The sequence below is a fragment of the Cupressus sempervirens genome, chromosome 7, assembly GCF_028749045.1.
Source record: "Cupressus sempervirens isolate cs-2001-9-10 chromosome 7, ASM2874904v1, whole genome shotgun sequence".
Classification (NCBI taxonomy): Eukaryota; Viridiplantae; Streptophyta; class Pinopsida; order Cupressales; family Cupressaceae; genus Cupressus; species Cupressus sempervirens.
Genome location: NC_143124.1, coordinates 554,271,173 through 554,298,252, shown reverse-complemented (window position 1 = coordinate 554,298,252; position 27,080 = coordinate 554,271,173). Strand labels below are relative to the sequence as shown.

The 27,080-nt window shown below is 36.3% G+C and overlaps 1 protein-coding gene across 1 annotated transcript in view; it reads left to right on the top strand.

Moving 5' to 3' along the window:
- Positions 1–23,032, top strand: part of LOC149547979 (uncharacterized) — a 100,018-nt gene extending 76,986 nt beyond the window's left edge. Inside the window, exon 2 of the mRNA XM_089794823.1 lies at positions 22,496–23,032. Within this exon, the coding sequence (XP_089650949.1) occupies positions 22,496–22,804 (309 nt within the window). The 3' untranslated portion in view covers positions 22,805–23,032. The remainder of the gene's footprint in view (positions 1–22,495) is intronic.
- The last annotated feature ends 4,048 nt before the right edge of the window (positions 23,033–27,080 follow it).

Below are 27,080 nucleotides of genomic sequence, written 5' to 3'. Positions count from 1 at the left end.
ATTCAGTTTCAGGGTAGATGTGGTGATGATCAGTGTTGATCGGTTTACGGGTTCAACATTTCTTCACAGAATAATATGGAATCTAGGGGACCATTTGACAGGTAGTTTACAACATGACACCTTGCTTCACAATTTGGCCGGATTTGTTTTCAATTCAGGCTACAGGGTCAACTGCAGATTTATATGGGATCCAGGGATCAGGTTGAAAGAATTGTTGTAGAAAGACATTTGGCTTGGCAGTATGGCCGAAATTGTTTTCAGTTTGGATTTCAGGGCTGCCTGCAGACTTTTATGGGATCCTGGAACTGATTGCTTGGGGGCAAGCAATCTCAAGGAGGGGAGATTTGTAATGTCTCTTATTTGGGGACATTAGAATTATTAAGAGGGAACGAATTTATAATATTAAATTTGATATGTAAGCCACAAATTTATTATTAGAGGTCAAATTAATGTTCTTTGTGGTCACAAAAGAACGAGGACAGATAAGATGAAATCCAGAAAGGAAGTCGAAGGGACATCGTTGCGAGAATAAAAAGACAAGAGGCTCCTTCCTTTGGCATTCTTGATTTACTATTCAGATTTGTAGTGCTCTCTTGTGATAGTTTTCAAAAAGCTTCAGCTTTCAGCCAGTCTGAGGACATGGCCCCTCGTGCAGGCAGGCAATGGACGAAAACCCATTGTCAGAGGAGATATCATGTCAGGTGTCTCGGTTGTGCTTACAGGTTCTTCTCTTTAGTTTTCCAATCTGACAATAGAACTGTGTTTAAGATTGGATTTATAGTGCTGGTTATGGTATTGCTGTTGTATAATACAATAGCGTCTTAAGAATTGTTTGGAAGTTACTGAATATTATATTGTTTCTGTATAAGGCAAAATATGCTACCGGATTAGTTGTGAGGTTGCTGGTTTAATGCTTTTGATTTGTGATGTATTTTCTTATGCTTGAATCTTTAATATCATTTTGAAGACAAATTTATTGGCGAAAGTTTGGGTTTACTTTGCTGCTCGTATTTTCATCTGCATGCAGGTATTTTCCTGAATGTGTTATTTAATGAGTTCGAACAAATATCGTTCTGGAATATTTTTTGTCATCCATATGGTTGGTTATTTGTTAACTGGGTTCATACTCTGAGGTTCACTTTAAAAAGGGGAAAACAAAGAAATCGGGTTCAGGACATATTGTTCAGGTTCCTATTTGGGATTACTATAACCAAATCACTTTGGCAAATAGTAAATTCCATTACAAAAGAATCCAAGATGCCTTCTTTGGGCATTTCTGGTGCTTGTTCAATAAGCAGTTATCTGTCAAAAGAGTATCTAATGCAGCATAGGAGAAGGTGAACCAATACAGCTGTATTTTATTCAGTTTCCCACTTTCACATACTTGAGAGTTGGATATTTCAAAGGTGAGCCGTATACCTTACCTAGGCATGCTATAGATTGAATCATCTTGATGGAACTAGCTAGACAGCTCATGGATGTGCAGAGTGATCAACATGCTTTGCATAGGCCTGGTTTTGGCATTACCTCAGCCAAACCTTTGGCTATTGACAATTATTCGATCATTTCTATGCCTAAAGCAAACAGGAGACATTGAGGAAGCTGATCACAAAGTTGCAGGTGGCCTTTGGAGATTGTCAAGCAGTTGAAACAAGTGTTACTTGTGATTTGGAACAGATGGGATGCCATGTTACTGATGAATTTGGTAATCTTATTGCAGTAGAGAGTAAATTCAGAATATACAATCAGGATCAATACTGATGTAGATTTTGAAGATTTTGGTTCGCACATGATGAACAAGTTTGTTTTGTATAAATCCTTGACAAAACACTTGTTAGATACTATAGCAGCAAATTCCAAAGGTTTGCAATCAACATATGAAAATGGAGTGAGAGTAGAAGCCATATCAAAGACTATGGAAATTGCTGATCTTCCAACAGTGCGTGACATCATTGTCAAATTCAAGGCATTGAGAAACAACCTTTAAGATTGTTGTTTTTGTTTTTATTTCATGTTAGTGGTTGTAAAGGATGCATTACATGAAAAGGTGTAATTACATGTAATGCAAGTTACATGTATGTAAAAGAATTTAATGCGAGTTGCATGTAACCCTTTATTTTGTAGTTAGACTAGGTCAAAGTTGGTTGAGTTGCTCCCACTTTTTCCTCCACCTTTTTCTCAACTCCTGTGCCCCTATAAAGGAGTGCCCCCTCATTGTAAAATCATCATTATCTTCATATAAGAGAGCTTTGGATAAATTGTGCCAGCATGTAAGCACTATTTTGAGAGAAAGTGAATACAAAGGAGCATTTGAGACTTAACTTTGATTAAGTGAAATTGTTATTTGTGTGAGTTGTAAGCTTTGTCTATAATTCATCCAAGTTATCTTTGATTCATATTATCTTGTGTTATTGGTAATTGTATCTTGTGAATTGAATAGAAAAAAGTTAAGAAGCAATTGGAGCCAAAGCTTTGACCAAGAGCAATTGTGGAAGTGTATGGCTGGAAGCTTCTCTGTAGCTTATATCTTCTTTCTTAATTTGTAAAATAGTTAAGTTATTCTTACTTTTAGGAGTGCCCTAATTGTAAAGCTTTTCCATATAGAAGTACAACTTGACTTCGAGCCAAAGCGGTACATTTTCAGCTAGCCTTTGAGTTGGTGAAGGTTTATCGGTATCACTGTTTTCAGCTCTTGATAGAAGTGTAGTTAGAGATTCACTCTACCCATCACTCGCTCCATGAGTAAGTGGATTCTTTCTTGAAAGTTAAGAAGAAAGGATATTGGTAACACTCGTTTTATTAAATCTCTCGGCTTCTTTCTTACCTTGAGTTGATCCAAGGAACCGTGAGAAGGGGGAGCCTTCTCTTTAAGGTAGGAGAGACTCTGTCTCACACTTTGTGGCTGGTCATTCTATTTTGCGATTGGATTTTTACCCAAAACTGTCGGTTGCAAAATATCCACCCAACAAAACCCATTAGTCAAGATAAGACAAAAATTGTTGAGCTCACCAGAAAAAGATCTAACATATCTAGCAATAATGTTAGAGTATTTAAAACCATCCTTAAAATACTAGCCAATAATGTTGCCCAAAAACAAAGACTAAAGAGAGAATGCACAATGCCAAATAAACAACAAATGCCCAAATGTCTTAGTAACATCACATAGATTGGAATCTCTTTTAGGGGTACCAACAACATTAAACACATGGACAATAGCAAAAAATTAATTAGAGGCAACCATCCAAAATCTAGCTATTTTGGGTCTTCCGATTTGGCCCAAAAATGTCCTAATCTAACAGGTTACACATTATCAAGTCAATATAAGCTCCAACAATTATTAATGCAATCATTAACATCTGTCATAATAGCTAGCATATAGTAATTGTCTTGACAAAAAAAAGAAAAAAAGAAACATTAACCCCCTTCCAAGTAATCATGTTGAACACTTATAGAATCTGTTTACGAGGGGAAATGGCGTTTGTACAAATCAATTGCTTAGTAGGTTAGTGTTTAACTTGGTTGTCCTTAGCATGGAAACAGTTTAATGGGTTTCTTAGTCTCCTAGTTCCCAAGGAATGGTGCATCATGTTAGGAGTTGCTAGATCAAGATTGGGAATGAAGGAATTTTCTAAGTATTGAGTCTAAATTGCAAAATCATGGTTGAGAATTATTTCCTTTAGGAAATCTACCTGTAGGTCAAGCTTCTGTTCCAATCCTTAAGCAAGTTGAGATGATGTTTTTAATTACTACGAAAATAGGTTTTGAAGGGGTCCCGAAACCCTATACAAAATGGTTACAAAAATATGTTTCATTGAAGCCCACAAAAAGTGACAGCTCAAAAGTAAGATGAGGGTTTTAACAAAAGACTCCCTCAACCTGAGAGCAATGCTGGACAAAATAAAACCAGTGTACATCTAGAAAGAGAAGGAAAGACTAGAGAACACTCTAGTCCAACTTCTCACAAAAAGGAAATCAAAACTGCCCACAACTAGAAATATGACAAGAACAAGATAGGGCAGAACCAAGACAAAAAGAAAGCCCAAAAGGTTTCCACAACCAAAAACATTTGCTACATGATAATAGAGAGAATTACATGAAAGGCTAGCATGCAAACAAAGAGCATAGAGAAAAAGGAAAGCTATGAATTATCTTTCTTCTTTCCCTTCCAGGATCAAAGAGTAATATCAAAAGAGGGTGGAGACAGATTTTTTTCCTTTCACTATAATCCAACCCTCTTCCACCTTTGGAACCATGTCCTACCAAGAAACCAAATCTAATGAACAAGTCCCCTCACCTTGATAGAGAGGACCTAAAGAAGGACCCAAGATAGGGCCAACAAAAATGATAGGGACACAACCGACAATAGCCAAAGGAACAAAAGCAACCTCGACACAAATGGTACCCTTGTCACAAGCTAGAGAGTTCTGAGGAATAGAAGGATTAATCGACTCAAAGGCGCCAACATCCTGAGAAGCACTAGCCTTGACACAAACCACATCATGTGAAGCCACAAAGCCACCTTTTTGAGGAGAAGACACACCTGCCCCCTAAGGAGCGCAAATCAGAGGGGAAGAAGTGAGACAATCCTGTGCCACCACCTGGGAAAAGCTCTGTAGGGACAAATTCAACTCAACAATATAATGTTGAGAAGAGGCACCTTTCCACAAAGATGCTGTTACAAATAGATGATACTGAGAGGAGGGGGGGGGGGGGGGGGGGGGGTAAATCAATATTCTACAAACTTTTGCTCACAACTGATAATTGTTAATTACTTTACAACTTGCATATGAAAGTAAACCAAAAATTCTCAACAATAAATAAAACCATACATAGAGAACTCATAACACCAATATTTGTTAACTAGGGAAACCTTGGCCAAGAAAAAATCCTAGTGGGGACGTTACCCACAAGATGATCCACTAAACAAAAGAATCTTTTTAAGGATATTGACCCTACTAGGAGTCTATCAGATACATATAGTGTCTCGAGTCCTTGTTAAAGGACTAGGCCTTGTTAAAAGCCTCAACCGTGTTAGGAGTTGCTTCAACCCTATTAGGAGTTGGTAGAACAATTATAATGTATGCAAGAAGAGCTCATTGCCCTAACATGCAATATACAAATAAGTTTCTTCACAAGAATAAATATACATGCAATATTGTCTCACTGCTGTATTTTACACTTCCTCTGATCATTCATCAGATCTCGCATCACACAAAGCTTGCATATCATATATACTTCCTTCACAATAGTGCGCACCACATATCCACTTCTACTTAGCCATGCAAGATATGACCTTTACTTATACCTTGCAAATTATCAAAAATTCTGATTAGTCAGTCTTGAAGCTTCCATACGCTTGGCTAATTATAAAAATAACTCGGGGTTAACATCTAGGATGTCATCCCATTATAGTTAAGCAATTATTTTATTACCTAAATAATTCCTTAAGCTGTACAATTCATTTTATTGTTGTGCTCTATTCTGCTCTAATAATTACCTATACTGGTAATTCTTTTATAACTATCGGCAAACTGTTTATACAGATCTGTGCACTAACATACGTCATCATGACACTGTCAAGTATTATTCCTCAACTGTGCATGTGCTAACTTAGGCTCTGTCATCCATACATATCGAAACTATCTTTGTGCTGCTGCAAACTGTCCAATACTTAGACAATTTTCTATCTTTGATTTCACAATGAAATACCAAAATATATATGTTGCCATAAATGACAACACTCACTCATCTACCTAGCCATATTGCCAACAATCTCCCCCATTGGCATTGCTGACAACATTTGGGAAAATTGGCTAAGTCCTAAAATGATGTCATACAAAACAACAATAAATATAAAAAGAAATTACTCAAAATTGGTCTTCAAAACTTGAAAATTCTATTCATGTCTTGATGAATCATTACATTCCTTACCTCTCCTCTTACAATGATTACCTATATACATAGCTAAGCTCCCCCTTATATATATACATTTTTATACAATTTTACTTTACATTCTTCTCTCCCTTTGACATCAATGACAAAGGTGTCAAAATGTGTACAAAACAAAATTGGGTTAGCTTTCTCTCTTCAACTTGAAATTCTTGATATACAATTTGCAAAACCAAGTCTTAGCTTTTGAAGCTCCTTCCAATTTTCTTTTACTGTATCAGATATACTAATAAGTGCACAAAGTGCATATGATGCTACCTCAATTGTGCTCAAGTCTATATAGGTGAATTTGACATAGGATGTCTTTGCTGGAAGACACTTCTCCAATTGCCTCTGCATTTTGCTGACTTTAGGAGATAAATATTCTCTAAGGATAGAGAATCTCTTTATTACCTTCCCTTTTTCAAATTCAATGCCTCTGATAGCATTGTGAACTTTCTCCATTTCTGCTTCAATGTCCTCAATGCTTGCATCTAGTTGCAGTAATTTGATAGTGAGTGTTTGAAGCTCACTCATTCTACCTTTGATCAGGTTATCAAATTCTGATAAGTAGTTGTATGACATTGCGTATTGTCCATACAATTTCTTTCCTTCATCTATTGTCTTCCTCAACTCCTTTATGCAAACATTCAAAGTCTAGAAGTCATTTTGACATTTGCGCATATTGTGTCAAACAGTGATGCATCATGCTTAGTCTGAGCTTGCACTGAAGCAATATTAGACAAAGTGGTGAACTCTACATCAAATGATTTTATCATTTCCTTGGCCTTCTTCTGAATGTTAGGCTCTGCAACAATAGTTTGTATTGTCATTTACATTCTTTCCAAAACTTTTGCCAAAGTTCTCTTCAAATATTTAACAGACTTGTTCTTCTCCAACAACTTGCTCAAAGAAGTCATCAGACCCTTTTGATCATCATCCTCATTTGTTACTACAAGCAATGTAAGAACTGTTGCTGCTGGGGTAGCTGCTGCAATATGTGTAACTACTTGTAGTTCAGTAATTTTCTTCTCTTCTTCTTTCTTTTCTTTCTCCTTCTTTTCTTCTTTCATTCTTTCTTCATCCTTTTTCTTGTTTTCTTTCTCCTTCTCTTCTTCTTGACTTCTTTCTTCCTCTTTTCTATTTTCTTCTTTCCTTCTTTCCTCTTCTTTTCTTTCTTTTGCTTTTCTCTTCTCATCTTCAATTCTCTTTATCTCTTTTACTTATTCTTTCCTTTTCTTTTCCTCTTCTTTAATCTTCTTCTTTTCAACGTTTCTCTTCTCTTCTTCCTCATCATCCTCTTCATCGGAGCTAGAGCAGGCAGTAATATTGCTAACAATTTTGCTCCCATACTCTGCAAAAGGATTTTCTTTAACATTTATAGTTATATGAGTACTATCCACTTGCATGGATTCAGTCCCAATAAGTATATGTGGAGGTGAGTCAGTTTGTTGAGTTTCCTCAACCTCTTCTTCAACATCAGTAGGTGTACTAGCCTCAACATACACAGGGCTTGCTCTTTCTGGCTGTGCACTCTCCTTAGTGGCTTTAGGCGTAGAAGTCATATAGCTAACTATGGCTTCCTCAGTTTCCTTATTTACTTCTTCATAATTTCCTCCCATAAGAAGAATTGCTCCTCTTATTTCTCAACAAAGACTCAATACCTTTCAAAATACTTTCTACATTATCATCACTGCTTACTTCACATAATTTCTTAATCAGATTTATTCTTAACTTCATATCTTCCTCTACAACTCTTCTCTTTCTGCTCAATAGCCCATTATACAAGTCTTCAAGGATCTTATTCCAAATACTATCAAATCTTTTATTTGTTAGAATCATATTCCGCACTATAGCATTCTCTAGCTGCCTTCTATCCATGTTACCATACAAATTGTAATATTTATCTAATTGAACAAACTGCCATTCTCAATGATCTGCATATTCAGATTTTCAATCTTAGGTTTCTAGGCTTTCTTACTAGTTGATGTTCTACCTTCATCAACTACCTGCACGACCTTCTCCTCAGTCCCTTCCCTAGACTCATCAGATTCACTAATTTATAGTGTTTTCCTTCTATTTCCCGGACTACTAGTGGTTTGTGTGGTCCTCTTTCTAGGGGATGGTGTAGGCTCTTGCTTTACCTTCACCAACCTTTCAGATTTCCTCTGCACAGATGCTGTAACTACCACATCTTCATCAGGTTTCTTCTTCAGTCCAGGTTGCTCTCTGACAGGTTGCACTTGTGCAACTACGACATAGAGTGCAATAGGTATCTGAGTAGTAGATCCTTCTACTGTCACTCTCTCTGAGGGTGCTGTAATGGCAATATGAGTAGCTGCCAATACCTCTGTTTGACTGTTGGCCTTCATTTCCAAAGCTATACCCTTGATCTCATTAAATTCCTGCCTTGTCATACCTAAATCTTTGAGAATAGATTCTATTCCCTTCTCAAATTCTTCTTTATTTCCTTGCTGTAAAGCTCAAAGTGAACTTCCTTCATCTTTTCCTCTTATGTTCCCCATCTAGGACATTCAATGTCTCTTTTTGATTGCTATATTATCTTTGCATAACCTTCAATGAGTTCTTCACTCATATCATAACCCATAGGTTCTATGAATCTAACTCTTGGTTCCACTGCCTCCATACAAGTTGTATCGGTTTCTACCATAAAACACATTTCATCCTTGTACTTTTCTACCATGGGAGGGATTCTATATCTCAGTTTCATTTCCAATTGAAGGTTCTTCATCATTCTGTCTATGTCTCTGTCTCTAACATCTTTAGGTTTGGCTCTCTAACATCGAGTGATCAGCTTCATGGTACACTCATTACTATCCCAACTTGTCATTCTAGGGAATTGCTTGGTTGCATGGAAAAACAAATATGTCAATAAAGATTCAAATCTAAAAACTGCATTCTTAGATTTCTTCAACTTTGCAATGTTATCCAACAATTGTACTCTGGCAATCTCACACATATTCACCTTTTTCTTTTCAACAACCATTACATATGCTACATGTAGAAATCCTGTAGGCACAAAATTTACCCTAGAACTATGATTTAGCTTGTATCCAATAATCTTGCTCAAAACTCTAACTCCAGTATCCTCAATTAGGTCAACTCTCATATTTTCGCCATCAAATTTTGTCTTCAAATTTGTTTCAACAATCTTCTTGATGTTTCTGTCATTCACTAGGTTACATCCTTCATTGCTTAGTCCTATGACCTTATGAATTAGGTCATTATCAACTGCAACAGGTATATCTCCTACCCAAAACATTTCTTCATGTACTCTGCTCAAGATAATCCTACTCCATGATTATTGAATTCTGTGTAAAACATATACTTGATCAGGTTCAACTCATTCAAGTATGCGAACTCAGGTTTCAAGGTTAGGTTTCCATTGCACATTATGCCTAAGTCCTTATGAATGTCTTCATCTCCAATACTCTCAAATTTACAGTGAATGTAGCTTCTAACATCTTCTACATGAAGTACATTAGGTGAGATTTGAGAAAACTCTCCCAAAGGATCATTGGTTAGTGAAACAAATCGGTGCTTCTTAAATTTGTACCTTGGTCTCTCACTAACATCACATACAGACTGGCTTGCCATTATGCTAACTGATTATACTGAAAATTTCAACTGAAAGCTTCATAAAATACCTTAGTTATTGCGTATTAGGGCATCTTCAACTTCGCACTTCAGATGCTTCAATTCGCTCTTAATTCGTTGTCAAATCGTTCACAAGTGCTGTAAACGATCAATGGTACTGAAAATCTTGTTCACAATCCTTCAATCATTTCAACTTTAACTCCACATTAAATGCGTATCTACTTCATCTTCAAAAGTTGTTGCTGATTACCGGCAAGCCTGCTTTCTTCTGTACAACTTACTGTGATCATAAAAATGCATGCACACTTAACCGTAGCTTCCTTACTATGTCCTCTACCTTTTGCTGACCGTGCAACTTCTAATTCACTTTCTAACATCAGTTCTGATCAATTGATTCTCTGCCTCTACTGGAAATACTTAATTTAAATAGGATGAGTTGCAAACAATTGCTGACTTTAATCTTCCATCAGGTACATCAAAATACTGCTCTTCTAAAACTATATGAGAACTTTCTGGATTATTAGCTTTCACAAATACTTATTTGAATTCATCAACATGCTCTTTAATTGCTTCCTTCTGACTATTATCACTGCCATTATCATTTCTTTTGTCATTTTTGTTATTGTTCCTTCTCTAATTAGGATTCCTGTTGAAACTCTTTCTATTCATTTTGTAAAATCTTGTTGTGTGTCCAAAGTTATTGCATAAATGACATACAGGTGCATTCCGTCTCTGATCGGTTCCATTTTAACTTTCAGGTGCTATAATGTTCCTTTTTTCTGGGACATTATAATTTTGTGTGGCCAACTCACTTCGCCTAGGTTTTGGGGGCGAAAAGGTTCTTTATGGGGTTCAATTCGAGATTTGGCCTAGACATTTCCAGTTCTAGACCCGTCAGAGCAGTTTTGGCAGGTTGTCCAGATGCTTACTATTTTTAGTAAGTAATCGGAGCTCAGTATTTTCGGTACCTCAGTGCTAGGTTGGAAGTGTCTCGCCGAGAGCTTTCCAATGAGCTATTGCACATACTTATCAGAGTTCATTTGGTCAGTTATTTTAATGCCTGATGACTATATGGTTTACTGACTAAGTGACTATTAAAGTTCATTTAACTTGTCACTTTATTTAAAAAGGTTCTATGTTCACTTAAGTGACTAAAGGATGAAAAGGTGATTTATCCCACATTGCTTGGATGAGCATGCATCACAATTGGAAAAGTAATAAAGGTACAACAAGCTCCACATGTGAGGATATGAAGATTATAATATTTAAAAACAAATATTAATCTCGGAGTTGGAAACAATGGCTGGTTATTTCTTCTAGTATGCAAACCCTTGAAGAAGCAATTGAAGGTTGGATGCAAACCTAGCCTTCTTACAGGTTTAATCTACATTGCCAATTTGACTGTCATTTCTATTTATAAGATTGGATTATGGGGATTGTTGCATGTTATTATATTGCTGTTGTATAATATAGTAACGTTACTGGATAGTTATTTGTATTAATCTGTTAGTTTATGCATAAACTTTTGAATATTGGGGGAAATAAATAATCTTTTCTGAGTTTCTTGTATGCAAATGTGCTGGTTAGAAATCGGTTAAGTTTTGGAATCTATATTGAATATTGTTTTCTGTTCGGATTTAAAATCTACTTTTGTTATCACGGGTTTTTGGTAAAATATCCGGAAAGGGCTATTTCAGTGTTATCAGAGCTAAAAATGTTGCCATCCTGTGAGGTTTCTTCAGAAAAGGTGGAGGCTATTGGCAATCTCGTGATACCACGAACTATTTTATAGTTTTCATCATGATGAAGTTCCAGTTGAATTAGTTATGCATAAGTGTGTTGCACACTTTATTCCACTAAACAAGCAGATTCCACCACATTCAAAACATCCAGGCTTCATTGTGCAAAAAAGGTTTATGATACAATTGAGAAAAAGCTTTGGAAATTAACCCAGGGACAAAACCCTTTGGGATTCTATCAATGGAGTCTGGACGTAACCCCAGCTCTATGGAATGAAGAAATGGGCCTTAATTAGCAAGTGAATATAATTTGAGATATCAGCGATCGAATTATATACTGTGCACGTAGAGTTGAAGGTATCGGAAGGGAAGGTAGTGTGTCTGGTAGTTAGCGTGAAGCACAAAATCGTGCCCAAGCAGGTCGGGTGGTGAAGCCCAGGCAAGAAGTCTACGCACACTCCAACTCCGAACAGGTTAAATTGCATTTACCTTGGATTCGCGTTGGCTGAGATTAAGTTTTACGTCGGCCCTGGGTCTGGTTTCCTTCGCATAGGGAAGGAAAAGTTGATAGCATATGGAGATACCTTGCACGCAACACCCTAACGCCAGCCACCGTTCACCTTTGCTAGCACAGACAGAGGTAATAGTTCACAATGAAGGAGCATGCGCGTAACTGTTCGTAGAGGTATTCTGGGTAAGCTCCAACATAGGTGTTGGGTTGGACGTTAGCGTAGGAGGAATATAAACGCTGACCGTCCTTCCACCATTACCAATTTCAACGGGTGGTATCAAGTTGCAAAGAAGGGAGTTTGAGTGCTTGTTTTACATGTCAAACATGGTCTTTGAATAGTGGTTGAGTTTGTGGTATGCCGACAACAACAAACGTTCAATATACAGGTATTACATAGCAATATCGAAGCTGGAATATATGCACTCTCGTATGACATAAATGGCTCTAGGCTTGTTACCTGTGAGGCTAACAAAACTATAAAAATGTAGAAAGAAGATGAAACAGCCATTCTTGAAACTCATCCATTAAATTTTAAACCTCCTAAAGAGATCAGGTGCTTTTAATAGGCATGAATGATTTATAGTTTGGTTTAATTTTCTTGCAGCAGATGTGTCATAAATGGGAAGTATTCTCTACATTTATTTCATTATGAAGTCATTGAGAGGTCTTCTTACCTATAAGATGTGCCAAGAACGAAGTCTAGGTGGTTCTACAGTGGAGTATAGTATTTGCATTTCTACACAAGCTATATCATATACAGTTTGATCATCCAGTGAATAGAGCTTTCCGTGGCATAGGAAAGTTTTTCAGTTTCACATCTATTGTTTTACAATCCGAAGCTTCTAATTCTTTATGTTGGTTGTTGAAATGGAGTATAGTATTTTTCGTTTTTTCTACACAAGCTATATGGAGTGTATGAATGTAAAATGCTGGTGACTGTTAGACCATTGCTCCTAAAATTGCTATCATACAGTAAACATGGTTTGAAATGTTAATGCTCAATGCTGGAAGAACATTTGTACAGTGATAGCATAGATGCTACATGAGACCTGAGAGCTGTTTGATAAAATTACATTCCAACTGTGTATAGGTTGTGGTGAAACCAATCACTATTTATGTTATCGGATTATCCCTTCTTGCTATAGAGTGCAGCTTCCAAAGCATCTAAAAAACCATCAATCTCATGATATTATTTTACTTTGTGTTGATTGCCATGAAATTGCTCATTCTACAGCTGAAAGGTACAAGAGACGGATTTCTATAGACTTTGGAATTTTTTGTTTGCCAGGGAAGTAGTAGGCTGCGGGATATAAGTTTTTACAGTCGCAAGCTCTCCACAGAACACCTCTGCATGACACGGTTATTATAGGCACGTTTGGGGAAGAAGCAAATGCAGGACCCAGTGTTATGTTTACTGACACAAAGGAGAATACTCAGCAAACCATAGCGAGGAAGGTTTTCCATACTAGACAGAGGTTGCCTGAGAATTGTTTGACGAAATTCCTCTCGGCTATACATTCAACATTTTGATGATAAAAATTTAAGGGCAGGTTATTACAGGCTCTCGAGTTTTCACATCAACTATTTGACCAAATACTTCAAGATTAGTTTGGAATTTGTTGTTCAGAAATTGTAGAGATTATTATTTTCCAGACCTTGGGCATTTGTTCCTGACAGTAGGTGCACCAGCGATACGGGTTTGTTCTATTGTTCTATTATTGTTTTTGTTCCAACAGAGAATATTGCAATATCAATCAAAAACATAGCACACTCTAGAAAATACAATAACATATCAGTACGCTGTGTTCAAGACTTGGTTTTCATGATAACTGTTTGCCAAAATACTTTAGTTCCAGAATCAGAACTCAGTGGTCAGATCTAGTAAGCTACATGGCAAAGGAAGGGGGACAAGATTTCCAACTTGAAATTAAAACTGAAGTAAGGAGATTGTACGATGATTATAACAAATTTTCGTCAAAGCTTCAAAGAGAATTTCCTTTCATTAACTATGTGGACTTTCAGCTAGAGTTGCAAAACAAGACGGACATGATGAGAAACAAATACCATGCATTGGCACGAGATCTCCTTGCATTGGACAGTTACAGAAGTTTGCGTAGGGCTGATATCAATCAACCTAATAGTAGTACTAATAATGGCACAAGCATAGTAACAGGTACTTGGGAGACAGAAGTATCTTATGGAGCTGTTTACACTAGTCCTTCTGATGAGCAGGTTAAGGGCCTAGGTAGTAGAGTTGACCAAACTGCCAACGTTGGCAACTCTAGCATCTTTTTTGGTGACATGGAAATTAACTTGGATGAATTCTATGATGATACCAGGCTGGAAATTATGTCAAGTTTTGAGGAGGGGAATATGGACCGCAATATTGGTAGGATAGATGATCTAGCACATAATGAGTTAGAGGATATATCTGAAAATGTTGTTCTCCCATGTGTTGAAAAATCAGAAAACTCTATGGGGAACAGTCCATTTGTGTTTGAAGGTGATGGTCAAAAACTATTATCACTCTTTGACTTATTGGATATGCTTTTGGTCAAAGAGGACAAGATTATCCAAGTGTTGAGGAGGTTGGATGATTCTTCCAATATGATCGAGGATCTCATGCGAAAGATTTTGATAGAAGAGAGGCATGGGAATGTTTGCAGTATCACAAGTTCTCTTTTACATACTACTTTTGAAATTTTGAAAATGATAAAATATGAGTACTTGCAACTATTAATGGATAGACATCTAGCAATTAAATTTGGAAGGGACAAGGAGAGTGAAGTAGATGAGCTATGTTTTCAATTGAGCTTAACACATTATTCCATCCACAAAGCTGAAAATCAAACAAGTGGGGCAGCCCCTTATGAAGAAGATGACAGTGGATTAAGGGTACAAGAAATCATGCAAATCATTGAAGGAATTCATAAAGTGGGTAGATGTGAAGGCAAACAATGTGATTCAGTCACATATTTCTCGTTTGAGACTATTGATGGTGAGAAATTTTATGAATCACCAAGTTGATAAGACTGAAAATTCTGATTTTTATTACAGCAGCTGTACATTTTCATAGGAGGACATGGCTAGTGATACAGCGAGGATAATTCAGAGTTTTCAGCTAATGGTGAACCATCCTTTTATAAAGACTTTGACATAAGCGAGAGCACTAATGGTGGAATAGGAAGTTCAGATTTATCCTTAGCATACTCTGAGGGAATCTTCAGCTTGCCCAGAGTTTTATCACCTAGCTCTTATGAGATAGCCACAACCTACTTGTTGATTGGTGATTTTTCTTGTTGGTATATTCCAACTATCAGTGATTTGCCTATGTATGTTGGTAGTATATTCGCTGATTCTATTTGGCCTTCAGGGGTCAATGAGTTATTTGCAGATGAGTGGGGAAAACATACACTACCCTACATTCCATATGAGGAGCCTACATTTTTTATTCAGCCATATATTGAAGACAGGGTGAGCATTTATGATGTTGGTGATTCACCAACCACTCCTTCCTTAATCCAAAATCATGTTGATTGGGTGATCGGGGATCTAGGTGTTAATAGTATCTTACATCTGGTGGATTATATTGTGTTGTTACACAGTCACAGGATTATGAACTATTTGTTTCAGCCTTCTGACACATCAGAGTTCCAAAGATTAGGATTACTCCGTTTTCACCAGGGTGATGTGGTGGAGTCAGATTAGCCGGATCTATCAATGTCATCGGTACAGATATTACAGGAGTGGTATAGCAATACAGTGGTACAGGTATTACAGGAGCTGGTCAGTGGTATCACAGTCAGCGGACAAGTTCTCACTTGGGATCCAGGGGGAGCATCCCTGTGTATTGCCTTTAATCAGGGAGCTAGGAGGAGAGTTTGGTCGTTATCATCTTGGGGTGGATATTGGTATATTGCCGAGCTCCCATCGTCACTTGACAGTAGAGACTCGCAGGGTCACTCATGGAATGAGTCATTCATTCTGACAAAGGGTATTGGTACACATGGCAGTTGGTGTCCCTTAATGGTGAAACTTGGGATCCTGGCATTCAGTTATTTGGCACAGTGATTCCTATTGTATTGTCTCACCATTCCGAGTTTGGGAAGATGCATGTCAGGGTACATCGATTGAGGAATAGAACCTCATTCTCGAGGCGAGTATGGGATCCTGGCATTTGGTTTCTACAGGTATGAGTGGATTGCTTGAGGGAAAGCAATCTTTGAGAGGGGAGGCTTTGTAATGTCCTTTTTTCTAGGACATTATAATTCTGTGTGGCTAGCTCACTTCGCCTAGGTTTTGGGGGCAAAAAGGTTCTTTATTGTGTTCAATTCAAGATTTGGTCTAGACATTTCCAATTCCAGACCCGTCAGAGCAGTTTTGGTAGGTTGTCCAGATGCTTACTATTTTTAGTAAGTAATTAGAGCTTAGTATTTTCGATACCTCAATGCTGGGTTGGAAGCATCTCGCCGAGAGCTTTCCAACAAGCTATTGTACATGCTTATCAGAGTTCATTTGGTCAGTTATTTTAATGCCTGATGACTATATGGTTTACTGACTAAGTGACTATTAAAGTTCATTTAACTTGTCACTTTATTTAAAAAGGTTCTATGTTCACTTAAGTGACTAAAGGACGAAAAGGTGCTTTATCCCACATTGCTTGGATGAGCGTGCATCGCATTGGGAAAAGTAATAAAGGTACAACAAGCTCCACACGTGAGGATATGAAGATTATAATATTCAAAAAGAAATATTAATCTCGGAGCTGAAAACATTTGCTGGTTATTTCTTCTAGGATGAAAACCCTTGAAGAAGCAATTGAAGGTTGGACGCAAACCTAGCCTTCTTACAGGTTTAATCTACATTCCCAATCTAACTATCATTTCTATTTATAAGATTGGATTATGGGGATTGTTGCATGTTATTGTATTGCTGTTGTATAATACAGTAACGTTATTGGATAGTTATTTGTATTAATCTGTTGGTTTATGCATAAACTTCTGAATATTGGGGGAAATAAATAATCTTTTTTGAGTTTCTTGTATGCAAATGTGCTAGTTAGAAATTGGTGAAGTCTTGGAATCGATATTGAATATTGTTTTCCGTTCGGATTTAAAATCTGCATTTGTTGTCGCGAGTTTTTGGTAAAATATCCGGAAAGGGATATTTCAGGTGCTCGGCAATTCCTTGCAATATGCCTAGGGTTGTTACATTTGTAACATACAATCTGGTTCCTTCCTCCAATAGGTCTTTCTCCATCGTTGAATTTGCTTTGTGATCTCTCTCTTTCATTACCTGTAGGGTTAGTATTACTAAACATCCTACTATTTCCATTACTACTATCAAACTTAGGTTTCTTGCAATCTACAGCTTTATGTCCATAACCATGACAATTATAACAATAGTAGTTAGTGATAGGTCTAAAAGACTTACCTATGCAATGTCTCTTCATATGACCAACTTCATTGCATATAAAACATCTACCTCTAAATTCATGTCTAGCTTCTATAGGTGATTCAACTTGCTTAGGTTCATCAATTTGCTCTGTTTTCTTTGGTTCATCATGTTTCTTAGACAAATCAACTTGTTCAATTTCTTTAGATACTTCTGTAGACATGCTTGATTCAATCTTACTTTGATCAGATTCTTCACGCTTAGGGGTCTCAACTATTGGATTTGGTTCTTTTCTAACTTCAGTTTTCCTGGCTGATTTCTTTCCAATAAGATATCCAAGACCAGTCTTGTCATAAGAGGATCTTTGGTAATAGTTGTTCATCAATTTTCTCAGTATTAGAATAAAGCTTCTCTAATTGTTGTTTCTGCATGCTCTGTTTTGATAGAATCTAATTCAGATGTTACTTGAGTCAATTGGTATCTAAGGTCTGCATTCTCTGTTTTAAGATATTGTTCACTCTTACTGTCATCCTTCTTAAGACTTAAGTTCAACAATTTTCAACTCATGTTTCAAGATCTCATTTTCTTTCTTGAGGATTCTTACTTCATCATTGTCACTAGTCTGCTCTTTGATTCCTTTCTAGATTTTAGGTAATCAATCTTATCTTTTAGTTTGCCAATGTGATCTTTTGCATCTTCATACCTATCTTTCAGGCTATATCTTTCTTCTGTAAGAAGATCAATTTGCTTAAGAGCTTCTTCAAGATTTCTCTTTAACCGTTCCATATTCACAAGGATCTTACTCAAGCTGTTAAGCCTCTTCTGAGTAATTCTCTTTAACCATTCCATATTCACAGGGATCTTAGTCAAGTTGTTAAGCCTCTTTTGAGTAATTGTGCTCTGATACCAATTGTTAGAAAGTTAGAAATAGATAATACTGAGAGGGGGGGGGGGAGGGGGTTGAATCAGTATTCTACAAACTTTTGCCCACAACTGAATATTGTTAATTACTTTACAACTTGCATATGAAAGTAAACCAACAATACTGAATAGTAAATAAAACCATACACATAGAGAACTCATAACACCATTATTTGTTAACTAGGGAAACCCTAGCCAAGGGAAAACCCCGGTGGGGACGATACCCACAAGATGATCCACTAAAGAAAAGAATCTTGTTAAGGATATTGACCTTGTTAGGAGTCTATCAAATACATAGAGTGCCTCGAGTCCTTGTTAGAGGACTAGGCCCTGTTAAAAGCCTCAACCCTATTAGGAGTTAGTAGAACAATTACAATGTATGCAAGAAGAGCTCACTGCCCTAACATGCAATATAGAAATAAGTTTCTTCAGAAGAATAGATATACACACAATACTGTCTCATTGTTGTATTTCACACTTCCTCTGATCATTCATTAGATCTCGCATCACACAAAGCTCACATACCACATATACTTCCTTCACAATAGTTCGCATCACATATCCACTTCTACTTAGGTGCGCAAGGTATGATCTTTACTTATACCTTGCAAATTATCAACAACTCCGATTAGTCGGCCTTGAAGCTTCCATACACTTGGTTAATTATAAAAATAACTCGAGGTTAACATCTAGGATGTTATCCCATCATAGTTAAGTAATTATTTTGTTACCAAAATAATTCATTAAGCTGTACAATTCATTTTACTATCATGCTCTATTCTGCTTTGATAATTACCTATATTGGTAATTCCTATGTAACTATCACCGTACTGTCCATACAGATCTGTGCACTGACATACGTCATCATGACATTGCCAACTATCAGTCCTCAACTGCACATGTGCTAACTTGGGCTCTGTCATCCGTACATACCAAATCTATCACTGTGCTGTTGCAAACTGTCCAATACTCAAACAATTTTCTATCTTTGATTTTACAATGAAATACATATATATGTTGCCATAAATGACAACAGATGCAACACTCATAGGCCACTTAGTTTGATCACAGGTTGCCACAATATGACCAGTTTAAAAGCACCTATTCCCCTTCATAGTCCAAAGGTTGAATTCAACTACTTGAAGGAGTAATAAGCTTGATCTCAGTAGGTAGACTCTTGGAAACATCAATATCCACCAAAATGTAAGCATTAAGTAGAATGTAAAATAGTATTAGATTTTGCATCCACCATAATAAAATCCCCAAGAGCCTTGACAACTTCAAAAGTAGAATCCACCCAGAGGTGAAGTTGGAGGTAGGGGAGCCTACCCCATATAGGCATCTTGTTAAAAGTTCTAGAAGAGGAATTAAATTCTTCATACCATGGTGTTACTATTAACACAAATTAACCATCCCAACTAAAAAAATTATCACACTATACAGTTTATAGCCACAACATTTTCAAATTTGGCTATAAAGAATCCTTTAGCCATTGGAAAAATATGAATCATACTAGTGATGATAGGCTCCCAATGATTGGTTATCCGTGCATGTAGATCTAGAAGGTGGGGCCAAAAACTCCTAAATCTACAAATAATCTCGTGAATAAAAAACAATAGAGGATGTGTGATCAATATCCTCCACCATCTTAGCATCCAAAGTAATTGCATTCGATCTACTCACAAGAAAAGGCTCAGACACGACAACTTTCTTCATAACCTGACCCTTAAAACTAGATGGACTACCACCAAAAGGATCCAAAGAAGACTTGGCTCCCGAAAAAGGCATAACAACTATCTTACCACCCACTAGGAGAGAGGAGGAAGGAAAACCTAACAAAGCCCGCAAGGCAGACCCATGCCCATCACCAGCATTAGCAAACATCGTTTCTTAAACAATTACAAAGGGAGAAGAGGCGGCAACCACAGTTTGTCCTAACATTCTCCCCAAACCATTAATGGGCAAAGATAAACCCTTAGCCCGTGAGAAGAGAATAAGGAAAGCATTGCCCTCCAAGCTATGCCAAGAAGGAAAGGAACTCCTAGCATCTAGAGACAAAGCTGAGGCAGAAGGAATAGAATCTACCATGTGTGCTGCATTGCTGCCTTTGCAGCTAGGAACCCTAGCCATGACCAAAGCCATATTTCCCCTTCAAACCATGTAATACCATGTTTGAGAATGAGATTTGTGAAGAAATGGTTTGGAAAAATGATAGTTCAATACTTGGAAAGATGAAAGATGAGAAATGAAAAAAGATATTTTTTATGAAAGCTTCATATTCTTTTGACAAGTGTACGTTCCCCCTTTACAATCCATGACTTAATTGAAATTCCCCCTAGGGTGAAAAGGGAGTTTTAAAGCCCAAAGTTTGAGAAGGCAAGGAAAAAATGGAAAAATGCATTGGAGTTCCTTAGTTGAAAATGAAAATCCTTGCGAAAAGAAGAATTCCAAGATAAAAAAGTGAAAATTCTTAAACAAAATTAAGAATTCTTGACTTGCAAAGTGAAATCCTTTGTGGAAAGGCAAAGATTGAAGGAATCCCAGCTCAAACATATATTTACAACCTCCTATTCCAGCTAAAAGGGTAAATCCCAAGGTTGCATGGGTACACGTACTCACACCCCTAGGATGTGTACCCTCATACCCAAGTATTGGGTACTAAGTGGAGAGCATCATAGCTAAGGACCTTGATTAAGATTTCTGATTTTAAATTTTTTTTTTTTGTGTATCAGCTTATTGTTTATCAAGCTTAATTCAATACATAATCAGCTTGAGACTTTGATACAATACTGATTAACAGTAAACTTAATCACTCTTCATGCCATTAGTTTATCATTTGCAATATGTCGTTGTTATATGATTTATGATCTTGTTCATGTTTGAAATTTACCTTCTTTGTTATGCATCTAAATATTTAGCATATATTTTTATTACAAACATATTGCAAATCTGAAACTGAAAACAATAAATTACATCTGCTAACTTTATCACTGTTCTTGTTTTAAAAAACCATTATTATGACTCACATTTTCAGTTTTTCTATAAATATTAAATTATATTAATAAAATTGATGTACACAAGTACTCCCGTCCCCTCTTTTGAAAAATAGTTACATCTGTAGCCTAACAACCCCCGTCCCTGTTCAACCTTGGTAAATCTTGCCTTTTGTGAAGTTAATTGATCCTTGCATCTACCTAAAATGTACCCTTGAAATTTTTTATGAGATCCAAAGTTCTGCACAAGGTAGTAGATGAATTTTAAAATCTAAAATTTGTGAGGCAAGAAAAGTGAAGAAAGTTAAAGGAATTCCAAAAATAGAGAATGGAAATCCTTTTTTGAAGGGAATTTCCAAACTTCAAATAAAAAATCCAAGTTTGCATAAAAATATGTCGAAAAAGGGTTGCAATCCATCTCCAAAAGGTGGAATTCAAGCCAAAAATCAAGCAAATCCAGCTAAAGTTTGAAATTCCCACCCAAGTTATTAAGCATTTTCAGGTGAAAGGGGAATTCTTGCTCAGTATTTATACCTAAAAGTTAAAAACCTGCCAAGATTTCTAGCTAAATGTTAAGTTTGCACCCAACGAGCAAAGGGCATTGCATGAAGTTAAAAAATTTAAAATAAAAGTCTACGTCGATCCTTAAGGAAAATTGGCAAATTAAACATAGATGCCATAAAAAGAGTGTGCAATTTTATTTGGTTGATTGTGTTTCCTACTCAACATGACACTTGTTCCAATATGATCTTCTACCTCTGATGGAAGATTCAAAGTGCCTGACCTCATCAGCTAATTGTGTGTTTAGTAGATTCTTTAGGTTTGAATGAGCCATATTACAATTGATATTTACCTGTAAGGAACAATATGTATATGTTTGATTGAAAATATACATATGTTAAATCTCTAGACACATGTTGCATATGTGTATTTCAATAGAGTTCTGAAATATTTACTTGTTCAACTATTATGTGACCTACTTACAGTATGTTCATTATGCTCCTTCCTAGGACATGCAGTATGTAATCTTTTGTTATTGGAAGAACCATGAATGGAAATCCATTGGTGTTTTATGTAAATATTTTTGCATCTTTTCCTTAATCGAATCCATGTCACATACTGTTAGTAAGAATGCTTGTAACAATGTAATTTTTTCTTATGATGTATGGTATGCACACTTTGTTTCTCTCAAAACTACATTTACCTATCATTTCTTATTTATTAGATATTAATGTTTGAATTTGTGAAAGAGTTTTAGCTATAGTTTTCAAGAGTTTGAGTTTGTTGGAAATAAACAAAATCTTAAATTATATTAGTAGAAATAAGTAAAGTCAATATTCATATATTCTTTAAAAAAGAGAATAATTTTGTTTAATATTTTCAATATGCAGAGCATAGATTGTTCTAGCCAGCAGCACCAAGTTGATCTCCAAGTAATAGAAGTGGGAAAACTGAAAAGCCGAAAAAGGAGTCAAGTATACTATGCTCGACATAAAGAGGAAATAGCCGCTCGTCGTAGGCTTGCTAGGAAATTAGGAAAAGGTGAAACTGCTCCACACCAAATGGAAACACTATGGCTACAAAATCGTGGAACAAGCCAAAATTATCATGCTCAACGTAGAGATGAAAGAAACACACAAAGGGATGTCACAAACTTAGGTAGCCAAGTTTATGACTTGGCTACAGTTGTCACACAGTGACTGAAGTCATCAGGCATATAAAAATTTTGGACAAGTCAGTCTTTGCGTGTTGCAGAGATAGTTTCCAAAGTTGGGTACCAAAAAAATTGTAAATAGTTTTGTGCCTCCCGCAATTGCATTTTGTCACTGTTTATTTTGATCTAAGGTAGACTGTACTTATATTTCTCTTATGACTATTCATATGCTGTTCTTTTGTATTGACATTTGTGAGATGCAATTTTTTGGCTCTGTATGTATCATTGCTGATGTGGTTAGTGTTTTATAATTGGGTTTTCAGTGATGATCATATATGCATGATGACTCTGCAAGTATGTGTCGTGATGTTATATGATGTTGTCTGGATATATGTACACACACACACACATATATAAAAAGATGATATTCTGGCCTGGACATTATTGATTGTTTCATGATGAGTGTGATATTGTGCAAGTGATTATATGTCTTATGTTATGATTTATAATGTGTTGCTAGTAATTTGCTCCAGGGATTTATTTTATGCTTATTAATATTGGTTAAACAATGTTAATATGGTTAATGATTTTTGATGATATATGGTTCCATTTACTAATGCTTATTGATGGTAAAAGTGTTAGTCTAGAGGAATTTATAATTGTAATGATTAAATGTTGATTAATGGGATTCATTACATCTAATCATAATTGCTGATATTTAATGTTAATTAATGATTATATGATGTAATTGATAGATGTGAGCATTGATGCAATGTTGTAAATGGTGGTTTATGTGAGAAGGGGTGTTGTAAAATTCATAGAATGATTATGCTGCAAACACTTTTTTCGAAGGTTCAAGCAGGTTTTTTAGGGACCCAAAACCTTGTATAGAACTTGTCCTTAGCATAGCATCAAGAAACCAGCAGCCACCCATAAGCAGAAAAACACAGCGAAAAACAACAAGAAACTTAATAGAAAAAAGAGGCCCATTGTAGATTCTTTATGGCCTTATTGGCCTCAACTTCCATTTGGGCAATATCCTGAGCATTTTTCATTGGTCTTGGAGATCTTGAGCAAAGTGAACAGCTACTCTCTTCAAATTCCCCTGGCTGTGGTATAAGGTCCTTTGTTCTCCCCTGTAATCCCCTAAGCTTTATTCTCACCACTATCCCAATCAACCAACACAATAGGCTTAGGATAAAGCTTTTCAAACTTATCAACCATGGTTAAGATTAAATTAGTTCTTGATGACTTTATGGCTGAAAGAAACTAGAGTATACAAGTTATCATCAATGCTTTAAAGCTTATTCTCCAAGGCTACAATTCTTCCCTCTTAATTGATGCTCATAGTCTTGAACATCCTTAATTTCTTTTTTAGTGATGCAATAAGGGTCTTCCCTTCATTCTCATCTAGAGGAAGATCATTTTGTTGGTTAATCTTCAGCTGGCTTTGTATTTGTCTCATCTTAATATTATTCTCTTGAACATCCACTTACTTATGTGAAAGAAATCAATTGTTGCATTACAAACAATGATCACTAAGTTTAGAGGGCATTAATGTTCTAAATTGGGCAAAATGGAGTCAAAAAGAAGATCACAACAGTCTTCCTTGCAATATTTAGGGGTATGATCTTCAATCCCTGATTTGACACCAATAGAATGTGCATAATAAGAGGATTCATCATGGGGGGCAAAAATAGAGAAAGCCTGTTTGGGATTAGTGGGGCTTTCCTTATTGGAAATTCTCAGAATATGTCCTTCCTTCTCGATGGAAACATGTTCTTAATCTTCGTCAATTTCTCATTCCTGTTTCTGCAAATAAAGACTATTAGAGTCATTTTGCTTTGTATCCCCATCCTCCTATGAGGCAAGAGCCACTTTTTACATCTTTTTTGGAAGGGGAAGGTCTTGACTTCTAGTGTTCCACAATTAGTAATATAAGGTCCTTATGTAACACAAAGTTCTTTGGATTTTTCCCATGCTCTTATATACTAGTAGTTGAAAAAGACAAAAGGAAGAAGGGAAAGGAAATCCAACCTTATGGTGAATTTGATTCAACAACACAAAATGGTGCCCATACACTGTCGTGTTTCTACCATTGATACCATTGAGGGAGAAATATTGGCTTATAACCTTCAAGACTAATACCCATAATATCTTTATTGAGCCCATTTCATAACCACTCTTCTTTGTTACCTTTCCTTCACCATATTTCACAAATTCTCTAGTGTAGTATCAAAGTCTTTTTGGCTCCTAAAAAATTTTTACCCTTCCATTGAGAGACTTGTGACCTAAGCAGTGAGCTTTGTTGTAACCTCCCACTTCCTCCCAAACGTGTAGAGTTTACTATTGTTCTAGTTGTTTGTGAAGTCCTTTGTGATTTTGGGGTCAAAGTCATAGAGATGCTCCAAGAAAGGGGTGACCCCTCCCTTGGGATTTCAAAATGGTTGTATCCTATTTAACTTCATCATAGTTTATTTGTTCCAGCCAATTTCGATTATTCCCCATCCTACTATTTTCAGTAACAACTTTCCGTCTATTCCTCAAGCACGCAAAATTTTGATCTATCAACCAACCAAACCTTGGATGGGGCGCAAGGAAAAACCTAGAATGTTGACACGATTGATGAGCAGAGCATGGTATGTTGTCATCGATGATAACTACTATTCTTCTATCTTGACCATTTTGGAGATCAGATGATTTACCAAAAGTTTTTCACTTAGAAGAACTTTCATCTTTACTGGAAGCAATGTTCAAGCTATTAGATAGACTAGTTAAGCATGAGAAGATTTTGAGGAGTTAGAGAATGTGGTTGCAGAGCATGACAGTGGACATAGGATTGTGTCCAATCAATCATTGCAAGGTTTGAAGTGATTGCATTATGGAGATATTCAATTTCTGAGTATTGAGTTGATAGTTTTTAAGAATAGGGCAGTTCAATAATGATGTACCAGTGTGATGAATTGATTGGAAGCTAGTCTTGGCAAATAATATATTTTGGTAGAGCTGACATCAAAGTTATTTACTCTTGATCAGCTAGCATTGCTTTATTGTTTTGATTGACGATTCTACATGTTTCATCCTAGAAGCAGGCAAGACTTGTGTTTTTGGGTTGGGAGATCATATTTGAGACCGAGTTTTGATTGCGAAGGAAAGCTATGATATATAGTTAACTGTTATAATGCATGGATGCAAATTGTGTGATCAAAGATTGTATTTGATACATAAGAATTATCAGAAGTATTAAAGCATAGTGGATGCCACCAGTCAATTCAGTAAAGGACAATAAGTCAAATTTTGTTTTATAGTTTGATTAATGAACCCGAGTAAGGTTGAGATCTATTTTGTATATGAGAAGTTCTAGGCAAGTGCTTGAACACAAGGGCATTCCTAAACTTTTATTTTGTATTTATGCCTTGAGCAGGGCACTTATGACTATAGTAGTGAGATTATTGTGGGTACCATCACCGTTGGGGTTTTTCTCCTAACTGAGTTTACCTCGAAAATAAATATGGTATTATGAGTTCTCTGTTTGTTTATGTGTTGTGTTACATTTTTGTTTACTTTCTATTTGCTTTGTATGGTACTTGTGCAATTGGTTTGAAGTTAATAAAAGAGGTAGAATGTTGATAAACCCCCCTCCTAGTATTCTTCAATGTTGATAAAAGAGTTACATACAAAAAACTTGATCATGAGACAAAGGAATGCCAAAGCAATTCATATGCTACACCCTTTTTTGGATATTGTTTCACATGTTGACAAGATGGGCATACATCTAGAGAATGCTAATGCAAATCTAGATCGGAGATGAGATCCAATGTTAATGGAGGAAACTCTACATGCTACAAATGTAATAGTAGTATTTGACACATTGCAAGTGGTTGCAGGTTTAGGACCAATTTGAACAATTAGAGGTATGTAAATCAAAATATCATTTGTTATAAATGCAATAATTATGGGCATATTGCTAAGAATTGCACATATAGATATCATGGAACAATATTGAATGGTTCAAATAAGGCAAACAATGAAAGAAGTGATGATAAAGGAAAGAAAATTGGTGGGAATGATGTTAAGGATGAAATGAAGCAGACATGGATTCGAAAAGAACAGATTGACTCTACTGGTCATGTTGCACGAGTCCCTTGTGTGAATTCTTAATTGGCAACTTGATTAGGTCAAAGACCTAATGGGGAGGATATAGCAGAAAATCAAGACCCTTGAATTTTGAGGAAAGTTGAAGATTGGTCCTACATTGCTAAATCTTGGATCGCAAGCTGAGATGTGGTCATATGGATGGTCATTGGAGATGTATTAGTTTA